Source organism: Phalacrocorax aristotelis, chromosome 20 (assembly GCF_949628215.1).
Source record: "Phalacrocorax aristotelis chromosome 20, bGulAri2.1, whole genome shotgun sequence".
In the NCBI taxonomy this organism is placed as follows: Eukaryota; Metazoa; Chordata; class Aves; order Suliformes; family Phalacrocoracidae; genus Phalacrocorax; species Phalacrocorax aristotelis.
In genome coordinates this window covers 5,521,205-5,540,854 of record NC_134295.1, presented here as the reverse complement: position 1 = coordinate 5,540,854, position 19,650 = coordinate 5,521,205, and the positions used below count along the sequence as shown (strand labels likewise).

Sequence of the window (19,650 nt, the reverse complement as noted above, 5' to 3'; positions counted from 1 at the left end):
ATGGGTTTGGGCGGCCATGGGAGTGGATGCCCGTGGGGTCGAGTGCCCACGGAGGTGAGTATCCATAGGGCTGGGTGTCCATGGATTTGGCTGCCAATGGGGGTGGGTGTTCATGGGTTTGGTGCCCACAAAGGTGAGCGTTCCTAGGGCTGGGTGTTCGTGGGCTCGGGTGTTCATGGGTTGGGTGCCCACAAGGCAGAGCATCCCTCGGGATGGGTGCCATGGGCTCGGGTGTTCATGGGTTGGGTGCCCACAAGGCAGAGCATCCCTCGGGATGGGTGCCATGGGCTCGGGTGTTCATGGGCTTGGGTGCCCACAAGGCAGAGCATCCCTCGGGATGGGTGCCATGGGCTCGGGTGTTCATGGGTTGAGTGCCCACAAGGCAGAGCTTCCCTGGGGATGGGTGCCCATGGGCTCGGGTGTTCATGGGCTTGGGTGTTCATGGGCTTGGGTGCCCAAAAGGCAGAGCTTCCCTGGGGATGGGTGTTCATGGGCTTGGGTGCCCAAAAGGCAGAGCTTCCCTGGGGATGGGTGCCCATGGGCTGGGTGCCATGGGCTTGGGTGTTCATGGGTTGGGTGCCCACAAGGCAGAGCTTCCCTGGGGATGGGTGCCCATGGGCTGGGTGCCATGGGCTTGGGTGTTCATGGGCTTGGGTGCCCACAAGGCAGAGCATCCCTTGGGCTGGGTGCCATGGGCTCGGGTGTTCATGGGCTCGGGTGTTCCAACCCACGAGGCTGAGCATCCCTCGGGGTGGCAGCCCATGGCTCCGCGTGCCCAGCGATGCCCCCCTTCCCCGGGGCCGCCGGGCGGGGAGGGCCGGGCCGTCCCGGAGCCGTGGCCGGGGCGGCGCCGCCGGCGGGTCCGTCCCTTTCCCTCGCCCCGCCGGGGCGGGCCGGGACCGTGCCCGTGCCGGTGCCCGGGGCCGCACCGCACCGCACCGGGCGGGCGGCGGGGCGGGGGCCGGGGCGGGGGGCCGGGGCGGCGGCGGTGCCATGGGGCCGGGGCGCGGGGCGGCGGCGGGCCGGGGGCCGCTGGGGGCCCTGGCGCTGCTCTGGGCGGCGGCGGTGCTGTGCCAGCTGGGCAGCGGCAGCGTCCTCCGCCGCCGCCTCCACGCCGCCGGTTTCCTCCAGCGGCGGCTGAGCGGCGGCGAGCGGCGGGACGTGCAGCGGGAGATCCTGGCCGTGCTGGGGCTGCCCGGCCGGCCCCGGCCGCGGACCCCCGCCGCCGCCCGCGCCCCCGCCGCCGCCGCGCCGCTCTTCATGCTCGACCTCTACCACGCCGTGGCCGGCGAGGAGGAAGCGGAGGAGGAGGAGGAGGAGGCGGCGGTGTCGCGGCCGGTGCTGACCGGGCTCAGCACCCAGAGCCCCCCGCCCGGTAGCGTCGTCAGCCGCGCCGACACCGTCGTTAGCCTCGTCAACATGGGTGAGCGCCGCACCGGGGGGCACCGGGGAGTGCGGGGGGTCCGGAGTGTGCGGGACACCGGGCGTGCGGGGGGACCGGAGCTTGCGGGGGCGCCGGGGCGTGCGGGGACGCCGGAGCTTGCGGGGACACCGGAGCTTGCGGGGGGACCGGAGCTTGCGGGGACGCCGGAGCTTGCGGGGACGCCGGGGCGTGCGGGGACACCGGAGCTTGCGGGGACGCCGGCGCGTGCGGGGACACCGGAGCTTGCGGGGACACCGGGGCGCACGGGCAGGATCCAGCCGGCTTGAGCAGAACCGGAGAGATCGGGGAGCCCGGACGGACCGGGGGCACCGGAGCAGACCAAGGGCGCACGGGCAGGACCGGAGCTTGCGGGGGGACCGGGCGGTCTCGGTAGCACCGGGAGCGGCGGAGGCGGCGGCCGAGCCCCGCTCAGGGCAGCGCATCGCCCCGGGGGGACTTGGGGTTGCCGCCCGCAGCGCCGGGGAGGCACCGGGGGGCACCGGAGTGGCATCGGGGGGCACTGGGGAGGCACCGGGGGCTCACCGGGGAGCGGCGCACGGCGGGACGGGGCGCACGGGGCTGCGGCGGCCGCACCGTCGGGGCTGGGCACGGCCCGGAGCCCCGCTGCCAGCCCAGCCCTGGCTGCTGAACTGACCCCGACCCAAAGCCCGCAGAGCAAAGCTCGTCCCTGGCTGCGGGCAGGGGACCATGGCTGCGGAGCTGATTGCTCCGAGCATCCCCCGGTTCCCGAGGTGCTGCCTCAGCGTGTCCCGGCTCAGAAAAGGCTCTTTTGCGCAGAGCTGAGCTTAATAAGAGCGGGAGAGCGGCTGTGAGGGACGCGGTGGTCATGGGGCTGCTCCCTGGGTGCTGGGAGAGAGCCGCTGAGGTCCCTGGCAGGTTGCGCACAGTCTCGGCTCGAAACCCAGCTCCACTTCAAAAAGTGGAGAGGGGGGAAAGTCGTGCAGCGAGGGTTGGGCTGAGGGCCGGCGGGTGGGACCGAGCCGGGTCAACTCGCTGAGCTTGTCCCCAAGTTGCAATGAACTGGGCTGCTTCCCCCCGAACGCTACCTCCAGCGTAACACCGCGGAGGGAGGCTGGGAAGCACCGCAGCATGAGGCGAGCTTGTCCTGCTCGAGGGAGCCGCGTCGCCCACCCTGCACTCCCCAGTTGGGTGGGCACGCGTGAACTGGCCGCAGAGGGAGTGGAGCTCACAGGCAGGACAGCAGCTCTCGTGCCAGCAGCAGGGTGGACTGAAGTACCCGTGGAGGGACACTGAATCACGGTTCAAAATAAAATCCTCAAGGTTGCTAATTATTGCTGGAATCCCATCCAGCTGGTTACTGAGCAATGCCAGGCTCCAGCCACCGTCCTATTTCCAGGCAGTTGCGTGAGTGGCGGCGAAAGCAGCGCAGTTTCCAGCCAGCATCAGCAGGGCCGTGAGCACGCGGGGTGCAAGGGGTCCCCCCATGAGGGCAGGCATTGGGGTGGCCCGAGCCCAGCGGGACAAGCAGATCAGGCATTTGGATATGGAGCTTTTCCGCTGCTCGTTGCTTGAAAGGGTGTTCGGGTGTCTGGGCCAAGCACAAGGCTTTTGGGGAGCATTTGTACAAAGGCTGGGGGATGCGGTGAGGGGCAGGGGGATGTCAGTAAGCATGGAGCAGTGTCCTGGCCCACGAGCCACAGATGTGGCCAGTGTCCCTGGGCTTGAGGTTGCCTCCCCGGAGCAAGGCTGGATTCAGCTGCTGCACCGTGGTGTGCCAAAGGGCGTGCAATGGGAAGGGGCCTCACCATGGAACCGCCGAGGACCAGCCAGGGGCCCTCTCTTTCCCTGCACCCCTCCAGGCCCTGCATGGGGTCCCTCACAGCCAGTGCTCGGAGAATGGGGAGAAATCTGCCCTGGGGAGTGCAGGGAGGGAACCTGCACCCTCAGGAGGAGGTATGGGTGAGTGAGGGCTGTGGGTTGTCTCCCAAGTCCTCCCCAGCCATTCTTACATTCCCTCTACCACATAAGGATGTAAAGAGGCGAGGGAGCTCCCTGGACAGACCCTGCTGCACCAGGCGGTGGTCGGGGGTGCCCACGGGAGCAGGCACCCAGCACCCAGCTCCCATCTAGTGCTTTTGGGGCTGTGGGCGCTCAGCATCCCAGGGAAGCCAGGGCCAAGGGAGGCAATACTGGGGCACCAAATCCCAGCTCCTTCAACACTCAAGACCACGCAAGCACCAAAGAGTGCTTTAAAATGGCCAGGTTTGATGACAGCCAGGGTGGGCTGTTCGGGGAAGCTGCCCGAGAGGCGTTGGTACTGGCGCAGGGGTGCTGGCACAAGGCTGCTGGTGCCACTCCCCTTCCTGGTGCTCCTGGGGCAGCAGGGAGAGTTGGGGAACACAGTTCCAGCCTTCAATTTGAATGGCTTTGATTTCTGCGGCTTCGTCAGCCCCTTCATGTTAATTAAATAAATTTTTGTGGGAGAAGGCTAGCTTTCATTTGCATGCATAATTTGCTGCACAATTACTCTTATGGGACATGCAAATGCAGTAAGTTGGGGCTCCATTGGGCACTCGGACCTCTTTGCTCCCAGCCACCCTGCGTAGCCCTGTGTGAGCCGGGCCGGAGCGCGGCTCCCAGCGGCACACCTTTTTCCTGGGAAGGGGAAATGACAAACCTCCCCGGCGCACAAACACGTCCCGATCTGGGCAGGCAGAACGCCCTGCCTGCCTGCTGGCCTGGGCAGGTGGCGGGGCCGGGGGCAGCGAGGGCCCTCAGGCGATGGGCGGCCACTGGGCACCTTCAGTTGGGTTTGGTGATGATGGATCCACCCATCCAACCCTGTTCGCTGCCTCTTGGTGTGAAGATAAAACACTTCATATAAGCCTGGCCCGTGCTATTTCTGTGTGCTAACTGAAGGAGTCAGGTGGGTTGTATTTTTAAGCCTGGGGTAAGGATGGGCTTTGAGATTTCTGCTCGCCGGGGCTGAGCCACCAGTTGTGAGTCACGGTTACGTGCAGGGTATAATCACGGAGCTGAGAGGTTTGTAACGGGAAGGCGAGGAGGAGGCTCGCAGTGCTGCAGCGTGCCCGCGCCCCCCCAGGACCGCCCATCGACACCGCAACACACACGTCCTCCCTTTCCCTCCCCAGCATCCGCTGCTGCCCGGGCATGTGGCCGGACTCCCCCCGTGGCTGTTTCGGATGAAGCTGTGAGGCAGCTCTGGACATCTTTATGTCAAATCCTGGCTTCACTGGATTTGCTTCCTGGGGAGCGCTGGGGGAGGACGGCAGGGCAGCGCTCACGGCCGCCTTCGCAAAAATAGATGCAGTGCCCTGGGCGCTGCAAGGAGCCATTAGCGCGGGGTGGGAGCTCATGGCAACCTCTTTAATTTAGCCGGGGAGTTGAGGTGTGTTGCTCCGCTCCCCATGCTGGCAGAGCATCGCCCGCTGCTGGCCTCAGCACCCGTGCAGGCGCTTGCCTTCACCCCCACACGATTACCGCTGAAATCCAACTGCTGTCAGCAGCGGGGTCAGGATTTTCCCACTCCTCACTTCATTTTGCGGCCATTTGTGCCTCCTTTTCTGGGCATCCACGGTGGCTCCACCAGAAAGCCTGGTGCAGGCAAGGGACGCACGGCAGCGTGTCCCGGTAACGCAAGAGGAGCCCGCGCAGAGGTGTTGGTGCTCTGTACGCACCCACCACGCGTGTTTTAAATGGGGAAAGCTGTGACCCTGTGCTCCTGGCTGGCTGTTTGTAGGGCTGGGGGGGTGCAAGCAGGGGGCCAAGGCTGCCTCACAGCCACATGCAGCCGGGCTGGGGGTGCCCGGTGCCGAGCCCTGTGTCCTGCAGCTCCCAGTGTTCATCTTGGGAGGATGCAGCAAGCGCTCGTGAGACAAAGTGGGAGCCTGGCAGAGGTTCGGCTATATTTCGCAGCACTTGGGAAAACTCCTAAATCTCTCCCTGCTTCAGAAAGCCTCTGGAGCTTATTTTTTCCTGCTTGCAAGTGAAGGATAACATCTTCCTTGCATCTCCTTTAAACCTATTTTAGGATTCAGAGCGCTTGATGTGGTTGAATATCCTGGCATTTCCTTTTAATTTAGTGTCTGAAATGATCATGGGGACCATTGGGAGCAGCCAGGACCAGTAATTACGACTGATGCGCAGTTTATAGAAACAGAGAAAGTTTACAATGAAAAAGTGCAGCTAAAAATAACTTGGGGAACAGGACGAAGGGCAAGCGGCCCCATCGCCCCATCTCTGGGAAGAGACTGGGAGCGCGCTGGGGCTGGGAGACTCAGTGGGGCTCAGCCCGGCTGGAGCTGGGCATGCCCTGCCAGCGGCTGCATGACCTCACAGCCATATAGATATTTATATATGTATATAATACTTTTCAATATATTTTTTGGGGTGGTGGGAGCACACGGCATAGTTGTGGCGTTCAGCTTTGAGGAAAGATGCGGCAGCTCTTAGGGGCGAGACACTAAATGCCAAAGGAGGGGGCAAGGAGAGCAAAGAGCTTGGGTTGGGTTTTTTTAGTGCGTCTCATCCGCAATCCGGATAATCCGCCCACAGCTAATTGAGGGTTGGCGGTGCGGCTGAGTCAACCCGCCTCGAATCAATAGCAGGTTCCCAGGCACGACAAGCTCCCGGCCGGCCGGGGAGGGCCCATCATTCTCACACACCCCCAGCACCAACAGCATTTTGGCACCCACTTTTCTGCCTGGACAAAAGGCAGTGGGTGCTTTCGGGCTGCCATGTGCGCTCCCGTGCTGCAGGGCTGTAATTTTGCAGCCATTTATGGTTTTGCCAGAAAACACAGTGATATTAAACCTTCTCCAGCCTGCCGATCACCAACATGGGTTGCTGTTTGCTAAGCGCTGCGTGGCCGGTGCCAGCCCCATCGCCCTCCTCTGCTGCACAAACCCTGTGTCGGCACAGGAGAGGATGCTTCACCCTTGGTCCTGCCCTTCCAAGGGGGTTGCCTCTTCATCCCCACAAAATGGGGGAGAAAGCAGGGATTCCTCTTAGTCTGCTATCGCAAACACTAGTCAGCTTGCTATTAAGTCCAACTCATTTGGTTCATCAAGGTGCAAGGCTAATTGTGGTCTTTATCATTTCTGATCCCTGGCCAGAGCGTCCCTGGGCTTCCCTCCCCACCAGCTTACCCCCCGCTGCCTTTGGCCCCGGTCTCCTCCATCACCTCCACGGCACAGAGCTGCAAAGCTTTCATAACAACCTGCTGCTTTAGCAAAGGTTTTCACCCTTCTCTGGGGCTGAAATTCACCCTGGGGGCTTTTTCTTTGCCACCCAGTACCTGTGATCTCCTTGGCTCTGCCACAAACACCCCTGCCCCACCCCCCATCACCCCCACTTCTCTGGATCCACCCGAGCAGTCCCACAGCATCACTTTACCAAAGACACTTGGCCTGGGAAGATTGTGGTGATTTCTGAGCCGGTATTTAGTCTGGCTGGGTCTTGCCTGAGGCCAGGGAGCAAAGGGGTGACCCAAGTGGCTCATGAACTGTCCAGGTGACCAAAAATACCTGAGGGGACATCGCTTTGCACCTGGGTGTCCCTGGACTGACCGCAGGACTTCCCGCTGCGGGTTTATCAATGAAAAAAAAAAAAGGAGGGGATTCCTCTGGTTGTGTTTTGGGGGGTTTTATGGATTTCCCAAGAGCCATGCGGCACCGCCAGCCTCAGCAGGATCTTTAATGGCCCAAGAATATTAAACCATCAGTGATGGGTCCGTGGAAGAAATGGCAAAAAAGGTCTGGGGAGCCCCTGAGGGGCTGCAGCAGGGTCGGGGGGCTGGTGTCCCCCCCCAGGGGGGTTCATGGGACAGATCCAGCTCCCCACAGCATCCTCCTGCCTGCAGCTGGCCGCTGGCCGGGCAGCCTCCCCGCCGGAGCAGGAAGCGCTCTCCGCATCCGCCCCGGCCTGCCTGGCCCCGGGCTTTTTTTATAACATAACTTGTGGTGAGCCCAGTAGCTGGAGGGAATGTGGGGTTTTTTTCTTAAAAAAAGGAAGAAAAAGGGAAAAAAAAAAAAGACGGGAATAAAAAAAAATCCATGGCTGCATAATTAAAATCTCAGTGTTCGGTTTGGAGTTGCGCCATGCTGCTCCCCCTGTATAAACAGGGATGGCCAACTTATGGTATATTAAATTTGGAATAATTTTTCCCCCTGGAATCAGTTAAAAAATGCGTTTAAAACATGCTTTTTAATTTATTTATTTGTTTTGGTTTATTTTTAAAAGTAAGCGCTGGGTCAGATTTGTTACGTTGCTTTTGTGCCTGAAGCAGGAGGAGCTTTTAATCACTTTAATTGTGTTCAGTCATGGCAGCCTGGAATATTTTTAAAAAACAATTTGCAGAAAATAATTACATATTAGAGAAACTGTGAGGGGCTGCATTACCGTAAAGAAAGACGGCGTTTTTTCCTGTATGGACTTAATAAAAAAAAACACCACCAGATTTTTCCTTTCCCAACATGCACTAGATTTCTGCAGAAAGTAGGTATTTTCAGTAAAAAGTGAGGGTTTGTTTTTACAGAGCCATGACCTGACAGTCCCTCTGCCTCCGTCTCCCATAGTCTGAAAATCTTTACGTTTCAGGAGCCCGAAGCCGGCAGGGAGAGGGGACCTGTGACGCCCGGCGGTGGCCCCAGTGAGCCCCAGACTGTCCAGATTTTGTTCCCCAAGCACCTGCAACCAGAAAAGCTTGCAAAAACCCTAATTTCTGCTCCAGGCAGTCCCACCAACCCCCCAGAACTTGGGGCTTTGGGTGGGTTTTTCACCCTTTGGAGAAGTGCAAAGGGCTGCAGGCCCTAAATCACAGCACGAGGGGCAGCTTCTCTGTGCACCACCATAGCCAAGCCTTCATGCTTTTCATAGTTTTTTTTCTAATTAATAATAAAGAAAGAGGGCTGGGAGGCTGGCGGGTTTACAGTGAAATAAATTTTGGGGGCATTGTGCAAAAACAGGGGAGCTGCATCAAGATTAAAACTCTTGGGAGAGGCGAGATGGGAATTTGCAGCAGCAGCCAAGAGCTCAGCGGGGTGAGGGGCCTGGAGCCAGCCGGATCTGCCCCCAAATCGGGGGCAAATCGGGTCGGTGGGACTCAGCGGGGAGCTGCAGGCTCTGGTCAGCCCGTCAGGGTGGTCATTGGCACGGTGACGGCCCAGCACAGCCCTCCCTGACCCCTTTGCTCCGCAGTCGAGCAGGACCGGGACATCTTCTCGCCGAAGCCGTACTGGAAGGAGTTCAGATTCGACCTGACCCAGGTGCCCACGGGCGAGTCGGTGACGGCCGCCGAGTTTCGCATCTACAAGGCGCGGGGTGTCACCCGCCATGCCAACAACACCCTCCACGTCAGCATCTACGAGATCGCCGCCGAGCACTCCAACAGGTGATGGGGACAGGGATGGGATGGGGGTGGAGGCAGGGGCAAGGACGGGGACGAGGAAGGAGACGCGGATGTATATGAGGGTGGAGACAGGAATGGGGATGGGAATTAAGAGGGTAGGGACAGGGATGGAGACAGGGACGGGGATGAAGGTGGGGATGGGCCCCCCCGGTGAGCACCAGCCCTGGCACTTTCCCTTCCCACCACCACGCAAACGCTTGAGGGAAGCAGCACTGCCGTGCCCGGCTGTTCCCACGCTTTCTCACTGGACAATGTCTCACCTTGGCTTTTTCGGCTGGCGCTGGGATGATGCTTTTCCCAGGGCAGCTGCCAAGGTGCCACCATCATGTGCGGCATAGCCAGAGGCACTGGGAGCCTCCGTCCTGACCCTGCTGCACCAGGACCTGTATGGACACAGGCACCGAGGACTCATTTCCATGAATAATCGCTGGTGCTGGTGCTCTGTGGGTACCATTACTCACCTGCTCAGGTTCTTTTTCCCCGTCTCCACAGGGAGTCTGACCTGTTCCTGCTGGATGTCCAGGACTTGCGTGCCGGGACCGAGGGCTGGCTGGTGTTTGATGTCACGGCTGCCAGCAACCACTGGTTAGTGGATCGGAAATACAACCTGGGGTTGCGACTCTATGTGGAGACGGATGATGGTAAGCCTGCCCAGCCTACCCGCAGCTTTTGGGGTCAAATCTCCAGGAATTGGAGCCCTCTTATCTCCCCTCTCGGTACCATGGCAGGCAGCAATTTTACATTTCCAGCTGTGATGGAGAACAGCAGGCGCTAGAAGCTGGCAGCACTGGGGTTGCAGGGAAGCCTCCCAAAGGCCTTCATGCTGATAGGCTTCCTGGTGTGGGCTGTAATAACTCCATTAGCACTTAATGAACTCCTTACCTGGAGGATCCTTGGGTGTGTGCTGGAGGATTAACCCTCTTCTCACCAAAGGTTAAAAGGTGCCTTTTGCAGGTGCGCAGGCACACAAAGCATCTCCGCTCCCTTGTAGGGAGAAAGCGCAGCCGTTGATGCCCCATCCATCCCCTTCCCTCCTGGCTGAGCTTTCCTCCCTAGAGATGAAGGGAGAAAAATCAGTTGCGTGGGTCTCACTTGGCTTTTCTCCCTGAATCGCTCTATGGGACCATCGCGTGGTCGTGGCCATGCAGGATGAGGCTGCACCACCTCTGTGAGTAGCCCATCATACAACCGCCCCGGCGTGTGGGGACCAGCAGAGCAGGAGCCCCTGAGGGGCGGGGGGGGGTCCATCCACTTGAGGGGGGGGCTGAAACCACAGCTCTCAGCTGCAAATTTCCTTCTGGGGTTTTCCCCCCCTCCTCCCTGCTTTAACTGAATGAAATCATGCTGAAAGCAAACCAGTGCGTGGTCCCATCCCTGCAGGGCACAGCGTCGACCCAGGCTCGGCGGGGCTGCTGGGGCGCCGGGGACCCCGCTCCAAGCAGCCCTTCATGGTGACATTTTTCCGGGCGAGCCCCAGCCCCGCGCGGGTTACACGGGCGGCCAAGCCCCCGAGGAGGCGGCAGCCCAAGAAAACGAACGACCTCCCGCATCCAAACAAGCTGCCGGGAATTTTTGGTAAGAACCTGCGGGGCGAAAAACAACCCCTATCAAATAAAATGGGCTCTGCTGTTGCCGTGATCAAGGGACGTTTTGTTACTGCTTTGTCTTGCAAGAAATCCCAGTTTTGACCCAGAAATGCAGCCCAGGGGAGCAGAGCGAAGAGCTCTGGGTTTTTAGGATTGGGGTGATTTGCAGTTTGGGAGGTACAGTGGGTCTGGGGCGGGTGCCCTCAAGGGGATGGTGTTTTGTAGAGTTTTGGGGTATCTGAATAATGGCCTTTTTGCATCGTTGCCCTTGGTTTTGAAGCCACCCTGGGAGGGCATCATCACCCTGGGAGGGTGTCGCGGCCCTGGGAAGTCACTCAGGTGGGAGAGGAGCGAGAAGCCCCAGCTCTCCTGAACTCGCTTAGCTTGGGAAGCCCTTGAAGCCAACTCTGCCATGAGCAGAACTGGGGTTTAGCCCTTCCCAGGCTGAATCCCCTCGTGCTGGTGTCGGAGCAATAAATTTCAGCCTGGTCTGAAGCTTCTTTTCCATTTGTGCAATGACAGAGGCGCCTCTTCTGTTGTTCTTCCAACTAACCCCGAGCACACGGGCTGTTCGGTGCCACCTTTGAGCAGGGGTGGCTGCAGCTGGGTGGGGGGTGGTCGGGATGCTGGCGTCATGGGGTTGATGCTGCCTGTCCCCTCTCCCACAGACGATGTCCATGCCACGGACGGGCGGCAGGTCTGCCGGCGCCACGAGCTCTACGTCAGCTTTCAGGACCTCGGCTGGCTGGTACTTGTCTACCGGGAGAAGTAAATGCAAAAAAAAAAAGAAAACCAAACCCCCAGACCCCATCATCCTCCCCCCCAGCCCAGCTTCTCCTGCCCGTGAAGCGATCTGCAGCCGTGGGAGCAGTGCAGGGCAGCCGGGAGCTGCTGCAGCCCCGTCCTGGGAGCTGGGAAGGCAAACCTGAACTGCCACAGCCCTGCATCCCACCAGTGACCCTGCACAACTCGTGGCTCAGTCTGAAAAAAAAACAAAATAAACCCTTGCTGCTGTTATGGACACCTGGGGAGGAGCTGGCTGGGTGGTTTTTGCAGGTGGGGAATGGATGAAGGGGCGCAGAAAGTATGAAGCCCATGGCATAACCAGTGTAAACCCTATTTTTAAATCTTTTTTTTTTCCAGGACTGGGTGATTGCCCCGCAGGGGTACTCAGCCTACTACTGTGAGGGGGAGTGCGCCTTCCCCCTGGACTCCTGCATGAACGCCACCAACCATGCCATCCTGCAGTCCCTGGTCAGTGCGATCCGCAGTGGCAGCCCCAGCGGGGATGCTGGGGGCCCGGGGGGAGCAGCTGTGGGACTGGCGTGTCCCAGTGGAGAGCTGGATTTGGGGCTGGGCACGCCTGCGTTTGAGGGTGTTTAGGTCAGAGGGTGCAGTTTAGCTCCAGCTCCCAGTAAAGCATCGGTGGGCACGTGCACATCTGGATGGGTGCTGCCGTGTCAGCTGGCGGGCGAAGGCACCGTGTCGCCTGTGCATCCTCCTCGCCAGCTGTGCGTGAGGGTTTCATCCGAGGCCCCACGAAGCACCGCTCTGGCTCAGCGCCCAAACATTGGGCTCAGCATATTCTAAGCAGGAAGGCTTTAATGCCCCGTTTTTCCCAAACCCACCCTGCATCCCAGCCAGTGCTTTAATTTCTGGAATTTCCTGCCCTGTGAGTGTTTGATTTCCCAATGGCAGAGTCACACCGGCTCCGGTGTTCGTGGCTAATTACAGGGAGCGCTGAGTCCTCGGCCGAGCCTTTGAAGGTGTTGCCTAGCGGGGTTTAATTTTTGCATTGACAAAGCTGCCAGAGGCCCTGTCCGGGGCTGGGCACGGTCCTGGCAGTGGCAGGGAGGGGTCCCCTTCCCTCCCTACACCCACCCATCGCCCCTAAACCCAACACTTTTCCCAAAATGGAGCCGTTTGGGCAGGATGTGAATCACCTGGCACTCGGATCCGGCCCTTCTGGGAAGCGCTGGGGCAAACGCGGCCGGGGAGCTGTGCCAGCCCCAGCCGGTGCTGCAAATAGCAGGGTTTGACAGCAAAAACACCGGACTTCCGAACTAGGAGAGCTCGGCTGCCCCTGCAATAAATTAATCGCACATGTCGGGTAAAGCCGGCGAGGGCTGCGCGCATCCGGCAGCCTGTGAACCTCCCAGCTTACGCCGTACGGGGAATTACTGGGATAATGCGTGGCCTGAGCAGGGAAGGAAACCTTTCTGTGTTCAGAAAGGTCTTGTGTACTTAAGATTTTACTGCAATATGTTAAATTTGGGGCAGCACCGAGCCCCAAAGGAGAATCTCTATTGCAACAGCATCCAGCACCCCCCACCCACGCAGGAGTGAGACTTGTGCTGCCTGATTTTTATTTTTTTAAAAGCCTTTTGCCTATTTACAGTGAGAAAAGGGCCCAGAAACCCCAGATTAATGAAGGGGCTGCCTGGCCCATGCACTGCCACAAGCCCTGATCCAATATAAACGGCAGCAAGGACTGCCCAGGGTTTAGAATAAATATTTTTGCAAAAAAGCTGGAAATAACCTCCCCATTCACCCAGTTTTTTAGCAATTCAGAGTTGGTTTGATGCTTTTTCTTCTGCCCGGAGCCACGTTCTGCCAGCGCTCACGGGCTTCATCCATCCCCCAGGTCCACCTTATGAAGCCCGAGGCTGTGCCCAAGGCATGCTGTGCCCCCACGAAGCTCAGCGCCACCTCTGTCCTCTACTATGACAGCAACAACAACGTCATCCTCAAGAAGCACCGCAACATGGTGGTGAAATCATGCGGCTGCCACTGACAGAGGGTGCCATCCCCATCCCCGAACATCCCATCCCGTTCCCGCCAGAGCAACGTGACACTGGCTTTCTGCTACGTGTGTGGAAGAGGAGTTTCATGAGCTGCATCATAGCAAAGTCCATTTATAATAATAAATAATAAAAGTAAATCCCTCCCACCCCTTCCTAGAAGTGGATGTAAATAATATAAAACTTTTATTCTCTTACTACACTTAATGACACATATGCCAATATATACATATATATATATATACACAGGAAAGAGAGGATTTGTGGCTGGTTACGTGTCTGTTTTGTGCGTGGCGCTGCTGGCTCACAGGCTGCTGCAGTCTCTGGTGTTCGCAGAGGCAGTTTGGGCTGAAGGGTAATTAGCACAAGGGAGGTGGCATCCGAGTTGCTCCGGGATTGAGCTGTTTCTAGCCATGTATAACTCACTCCCCTCTAACCAGGGCTTTCAATTCCCTTAATGAAAACACCATCAGCCAATTAAGCAGCTGGCTGACTAACCCACTCCCGTCTACTTAAAGTTCACAAAACTCAGCCAGTTGGGAAAAAAAAAATATCCATATTGAGCTACAACGCTGTTATAAAATAAACACCTAGTTTGGAAAATAAACACGTAGTTTCTCTTGCTGTTTGTTTTTTAATAAATGTCACAGCACAGCAGCGCTCTGTTCGGCAGACAGGATTTCGCAACTAAAAAAATACCCGGGATCAGCTAAAATTGTACCTATTTGCTTGAAAATAAGCCCCACCAAAGTGTCGAGGTGTGAGGTTTAGGTCAGGCTGTGTCTCCTCAGCGGGGAGAGCGGCTGTGCTCACCGGTGGATGCTTCCTGCGGGCTTAGGATGGGGTTGCGACCGCACCACCTTCCCTGTGCTATTTGCACAATTAAGTTATTTATTTGCTCTGATTTTAAAAGGAAACAGTCTGGCCTGTTCCTCAGCTTGGGTACCCGGGGAACCCTGCGTCACTGAACAAATAACAAACCTGGGTTAGCCAAATGCAAAGAGAAAGATCCCAATAAACCTACCAAAATAAGGAAGATCTGCTCCCTGCCAATGCCCAGCTTCCCAAGAAAAGGTCTCGCCTTTTTGGAAAGATTTTTATCTGCCAACTGATTCCACATGAAATCCAGCTCAGGATGGGGTCGTGGCTCCGTGCGATGTCGTACCTTCTGCAGAGAGCCCAGGACTTATATTGACTCCCACCATCAAGCACGGGCTCTCCCCGATTCAGGTGTTGCTGAAGATTTCTGCAAGGTCTGCCTTCAAAAAGTTGAGATTTAAACCACAAAAAGAAGCAAGGCAGGGAAATTCTGGGTTGGTTTGTCAGTTTGTCGGGTATCACATCTGAGTGCCCGTATCTCACCCGCTCCCAGTTGTAGCGCAATGCACCACCCCTGGTGTGGAAAACGAGCCAGTGAATAACAGCGAGCCAGTGTTTATTGCGGAAAAGCAGCAGCCCTGGTCTGTGAGCGGCTGGGCTGGTGAAACCAAAAATTCCCAATTGCACAAGCTCTTAAAAACATCCCCTAAACCCCAGCCCCACACACCTGATCGTCGTCTCTGCCCTGGCAGCCCCATCCCTCCCACGAACGCCTCCGCAAGCTCCAAACCACGCATCCCCTCCTGCCTGCAAACACACGTTCCCAGAAGTACCCAGTGCCCTAATTTCATAGGAAACCCCAAATCAATCACTTTCCAATGATGCGGTTACCTTCATGGTCCACAGCCAGAGCTACCCACTGACGGAACGTACGCATCTATCGTGCTCTGCAAACCAGAGTTTGGAAATTAAACCCCCTCCTACAGCCTCCACACCTTTTTTTTCTTGTGTCACCCAAGGGCCTTCTTCATTTCCCGGTACTTCTTGTCCAGACCTTGTTCTCCCTTTTACACACCCCAGCGAATGCCCTCCCTTGTCAGATGGAGGTGGAGTTGGAGCAGGCTTGCTTCCCAGGACGGCAGCCAGCCGGGGACTTGCCTCCCTCTGCCGATGGGAAATGACACTACAGAGCCAGGGACAAGCCAAAAAAGCCTCCTGCAGGAAAAGTAAGAGATTCGGCTCCGGTTTTCTTGCGCCAGCATGGGTAGCTTCCCCTGGAGCCAGGATTTAGGCACCAGATTTGAGAAGATGAGGGTAAATGCAGAAAAAAGTATCTTTGCTCGAAAACTAAGACCATCCTCAAACGGTGAGAATTCAACAGCCGGGGGTGGGTCCTCAGTATTTTTAAAACTATTATTTATTTTTACCTAACATAAAGTCTTTCCAGAAAACAGCAGCAGAACCAGCCCTGCCCCGCTTGGAGCGGCGCAGGACGGCGCAAGCTGAAAAGCGATTTATTCTCGGGTGGGTCAGACCCCCCGCAGCGCTGTCCGCAGGCACGTTCACACCAAGTTTTGCAGGGGAATTCTGACAGAAGCCGCGGGAGCTGGGCACTGCTGGGGCGTCGCGGGGCTCTCCCACCCCAGCCAGCGCCCCGGCCCGTCCTGGCCAGGCTCACGCCATCCAGCCCCCTGCAAGAGCTGAGCTCACGGGCACTCCCCGCAGTCCGAGATAATCACCTTCTGCTTCGGTTTCCCATCTTTGGTGCCCTGAGCCTTTGAGAAGAGAGTAGCAGGAATTAAAGGCACAATGTCCAAGGGCAGGAAGGAGGTCGGCTCTGCCCTGAGCGCCCTGCTGTCACAGCACCTACCTCGATCTGCCGCACGACGTCCATGCCGTCCGTCACCTCCCCAAACACCACATGCTTCCCATCCAGCCAGTCCGTTTTATCACAAGTGATGAAGAACTGGGAGCCGTTGGTGTTCGGACCAGAGTTTGCCATCGATAACAGCCCTGTGATCAAAAAGCGCAGGGTTATGATGGGTGGGAGAGATCAGCTCCAGCACGTGAGCCGCTACTTCGACCCAAACCCCATTTCCCATGCCCTGCAAAATGCTGCTGGTTTTAGGAGAGCCTCTGAATATTAAACTCCAAAGAAGCTATTGGAAACCAATTAGCTTGAGAAAGAAACACTTGCAAGCATGAAAGATGGAAAGTGGTGGAGATCACTCATCTATTTTTGGTTGTAGCAATAGAAAAGCTGTTTGGATGGAGATAAACCTGCTTGCTTTCTGCTGCTTTTCAGAGTCACACTGGGACATCCCTCCTTTAAAATCAAAGAGGAAAACAGCTTTGAAACTTTCTCCATCCATAATATTGGAAATTAACTGCGTGTGGATGGAGAGCGAACAATGCATTTCTGCTGGCTGAATGTCGGTGATATACGACGGTCTCACTGTGTCAGATGAGTTTGGCCAACGTAGATTATAATTCAGGGCTGCTACTGTCAACACAGTCTAGGTCAAAACAGCCCAAGTGTAACTCCTAAATGACGTTGAGCCACTTTGCTCTCCAGCCCCTGCCTGTGGAGATGGCTCTACCTGGTCCTGTGTGTTTCAGAATGAAGTTTTCATCATCAAACTTCTTGCCGTAGATGGATTTGCCTCCGGTGCCATTGTGGTTGGTGAAGTCACCAGCCTGGCACATGAACTGAGGGATGATGCGGTGGAAGCTGCTCCCTTTGAAGCCAAATCCTTTCTCGTGGGTGCAGAGGCAGCGGAAATTCTCTGGTGGAGGGGGGAAGAGAGGTGAGAGCTGTGTCGCAGCTGGAAGCCACCACGCTGGGGAGGCTGGCCTTCTCCTCACCTACGGTCATGGGCACCACGTCTGAGCGCAGGAGGATCTGCAGCCGCCCCGCAGGTTTGTTTCCAATCTTGATGTCCATGTAAACCTGAGGGTTGACCCGGGATTTCTTGGCGGGAGGCTCGCCCTGGGCAGGAAATAACAAGCAAGTTGAGGTGATATTCCTCTGCTCAGCCTTCAGGACAGCAGGGCTACAGATGGCTCCAGTTGTTTTTCCTACCTCCTGCACCTCTGTTTTGGGGGCCTCTGGTCCTGCCTCCTCTGTGTTCTCCTCCAGAGTCTTCCCCGAAAACTTCTTCAGCCAGTCATCGTCTGACCAGACTGCGATGGCAAAAGGAAGGGTCAGAGCACAGGAAACGAACCAAAGGGCGACGCACGAGCACACACGCAGCTGCACGGGTCAGGGCACAGCACGGTGCTGGCAGCAGATCGCACCCGAGCCACGGGCCCACGCAGGTGGCAGCAGCCTGCCCCAAAAGGCATGGCAAGCAGGTAAATAAGGGACAAAATCATCCCTTCTTCCTTCCAAAGATGCCGCACATCACTGGGCAGGGCAAGCTCATGGCCTGTGCCCTGCGACTACCCCCACGCAGGGCAATTGCTGGGGACGGCCTTGGCCCCATCTGCTTTTACAGATGTGGCCAGATGTGTGGGTAAGTCTGCCTGGCACATGTGTGCATGCTGTGCCCTCTGTCAGAGGGCATGAAGGCAACTGGAAGCGCAGCTAAGAGTATTTACAACCAAGGAACTGGAGGATATTTCTGGTTATTAGGTCATTAGGATGCCGCTCATGTCCCACAGATCCCCAGATGGGAGGCAGAGGGGAGGTCTCTGCCTCAGGATCTGGGAACCAGAGAGAAAGGCTGACACACAAAGTTCTGAACACCCACAGGGATGCTCTCCCCTCCCAGGTACCAGCTCACCAGGCCTGGATGATCCTTCTTTAATTCGCATTGGTTTGGCCAAGTTCACACGAATTGTCCTGCCGAAGAGCTCAGACTCATTCTGCAGAGGGAAAAAAAGCAGAAGAAAGCCCACCAAAAGGTAGAAAATCACTGTGCCCCCCAAATCCCTGCAGGGGTCAGAGAAAAACACAGCTTGCTTTCTCTACGTAGCCCACGCCACACAAGGCCTTGCTCCGCGCTGCCGGCAAGACAGCAAAGCCACGCGTCTCCGCAAGCCAGTGGGAACAGCGTCCGTACCATGTTGTCAATAGCTGCCGCCGCATCCTGCCAAAAAAGCAGAAAATTATTATTGTTCCTCCTCTCTCTCCTCCTTTAAAAGCCAGGCTCAGCCTACACATGCCCCAGCATTTCATTGCAAATACCACTGCCAAAGGGACTGTTTTCCTAAACCTCATCTACCCCAGGGCTGTAAAAACCGATGGATCTTGCAAGAGCCGTATCCAAACCAGTATCTAGGTTTTGCCTTTCCACAACCAATCCATTACACTAATTTTATGTACGATGCTTTGTCACTTACCTAAAATATATAGGAGAGATCTCGTGTATGAAGCCCAGGACAGATTATAGAATGGCAAATATATGACAGCCTGTGCTGCTCACGAAGCCAAGGAACCCACCCTCTGCTGCTGAGCTCCAGGGACAGCAGGAGAGCCGTTTGGGCCAGCAGTGGCTGTGCTTCAGCCCAAAAGAAGATAGAAAAAGTGGGAACTTGGAAAGGCAGAACAGCAGCTCCCGCTGCTTGAGAACAACCCAAGGCTGTGGCTGGTATGTGGTTAATATGTTTTTCCCTAATATCCAACCCAAACCTCCCCTGACGCAGCTTGAGGCTGTTTCCTCTCATCCCAACACTAGTTACTTGGGAGAAGGGATGAAGAAACCAACCCCCCCTCACTCCAGCCCCTCTCAGGCAGCTGCAGAGAACGAGAAGGGCTCCCCTCAGCCTCCCCTTCTCCAGGCTCAACCCCCCCAGCTCCCTCAGCCGCCCCCCAGCACACTTGTGCTCCAGACCCTGCCCCAGCCCCGCTGCCCTTCTCTGGACACGCTCCAGCCCCTCAAGGCCCTGCTTGTCCTGAGGGGCCCAAACCTGAGCCCAACCCAAAAACACCAGGGGAGGAGACGGAAGGCCCGAGCGGCTCAAGTGTTTGCCCCTTTCTCACCTCTGCCAGCTCAAATTCAATGAAGGCGAATCCCCGGTGCTTTTCTAAAGAGAGAGAAGCAAGAGGTCACGGGCAGCAAAGACACGCCGGTCCCACGGGGACCCCGCAGCGGGTGGGTCCCGCACCTCCCCCCCAAAAGGGACTCCCCCAGGGGAGCCCGGTCTCCCCTCACCCCGCCCCGCCGGCACCCCCGGGCAGGGCCAGCCGGGACCAGCCCCCCCGGCCCACGCACCCGTCTCGTAGTCCAGCGGGATCTGGATGTCGGTGATGTCCCCGAAGGGGATGAAGGCGGCGTGCAGCACCTTCTCGTCCACCTCCTCCGCCAGCCCGCCTGCGGGGCGCACACCGGTCAGCGCCTGCGGGCCCCTGCCCCGCTCGGGGGAGCCCCCGGCCCCCACCACTCACCCACGTACAGCACCCGCTTGGTGGCCGCCATCTTGTCTCCGCCCTGGCCCGCCCCGGAAGCGCGGGGCCGCGCTCCGCCCGCCGGGACCGGGGGGCCGGGACCGGGGGGTCCCCGCGCCGAGGCGGCGGCCCGGCAGCCGCTGGCCAGGGCGGGATTCGTACTTGATTTACTCGGGAAGAGAGGACAGACGCGGGCAAAGCGGCGCTTCGCGCCAGAGAGC

At 57.8% G+C, this 19,650-nt stretch overlaps 2 protein-coding genes across 2 annotated transcripts; one reads left to right on the top strand and one right to left on the bottom strand.

The window, feature by feature from the left end:
- Positions 1–993: 993 nt before the first annotated feature.
- BMP8A (bone morphogenetic protein 8a) lies at positions 994–13,864 on the top strand. Its single transcript, XM_075114706.1, has 7 exons — positions 994–1,423; positions 8,624–8,816; positions 9,327–9,475; positions 10,215–10,409; positions 11,089–11,168; positions 11,564–11,674; positions 13,065–13,864. The coding sequence occupies exons 1-7, from the start codon at positions 994–996 to the stop codon at positions 13,212–13,214; spliced, it is 1,308 nt and encodes a 435-aa protein (XP_074970807.1). The 3' UTR covers positions 13,215–13,864.
- A 1,575-nt stretch (positions 13,865–15,439) lies between these two features.
- On the bottom strand, positions 15,440–19,521 carry PPIE (peptidylprolyl isomerase E). Its single transcript, XM_075114707.1, has 10 exons — positions 19,430–19,521; positions 19,257–19,355; positions 19,025–19,068; positions 18,105–18,131; positions 17,826–17,907; positions 17,123–17,223; positions 16,906–17,029; positions 16,641–16,826; positions 15,911–16,053; positions 15,440–15,815 (listed from the first exon to the last, which is right to left on the bottom strand). Exons 1-10 carry the CDS (start codon positions 19,458–19,460, stop codon positions 15,747–15,749), a joined length of 906 nt encoding a protein of 301 aa, XP_074970808.1. The 5' UTR covers positions 19,461–19,521; the 3' UTR covers positions 15,440–15,746.
- Between the last annotated feature and the right edge of the window lie 129 nt (positions 19,522–19,650).

What these genes read in the sequence shown, in the direction of transcription:
- BMP8A (XM_075114706.1), top strand. Translation starts at nt 994, where the DNA reads ATGGGGCCGGGGCGCGGGGCGGCGGCGGGCCGGGGGCCGCTGGGGGCC. An exon ending in CGTTAGCCTCGTCAACATGG is followed by an intron (nt 1,424 to 8,623) that starts GTGAGCGCCGCA and finishes TTTGCTCCGCAG; the next exon opens with TCGAGCAGGACCGGGACATC. An exon ending in CAAGCTGCCGGGAATTTTTG is followed by an intron (nt 10,410 to 11,088) that starts GTAAGAACCTGC and finishes CCTCTCCCACAG; the next exon opens with ACGATGTCCATGCCACGGAC.
- PPIE (XM_075114707.1), bottom strand. Translation starts at nt 19,460, where the DNA reads ATGGCGGCCACCAAGCGGGTGCTGTACGTGG. An exon ending in CCCGCTGGACTACGAGACGG is followed by an intron (nt 19,069 to 19,256) that starts GTGCGTGGGCCG and finishes CTCTCTCTTTAG; the next exon opens with AAAAGCACCGGGGATTCGCC. An exon ending in CCAAAACAGAGGTGCAGGAG is followed by an intron (nt 17,030 to 17,122) that starts GTAGGAAAAACA and finishes TTTCCTGCCCAG; the next exon opens with GGCGAGCCTCCCGCCAAGAA.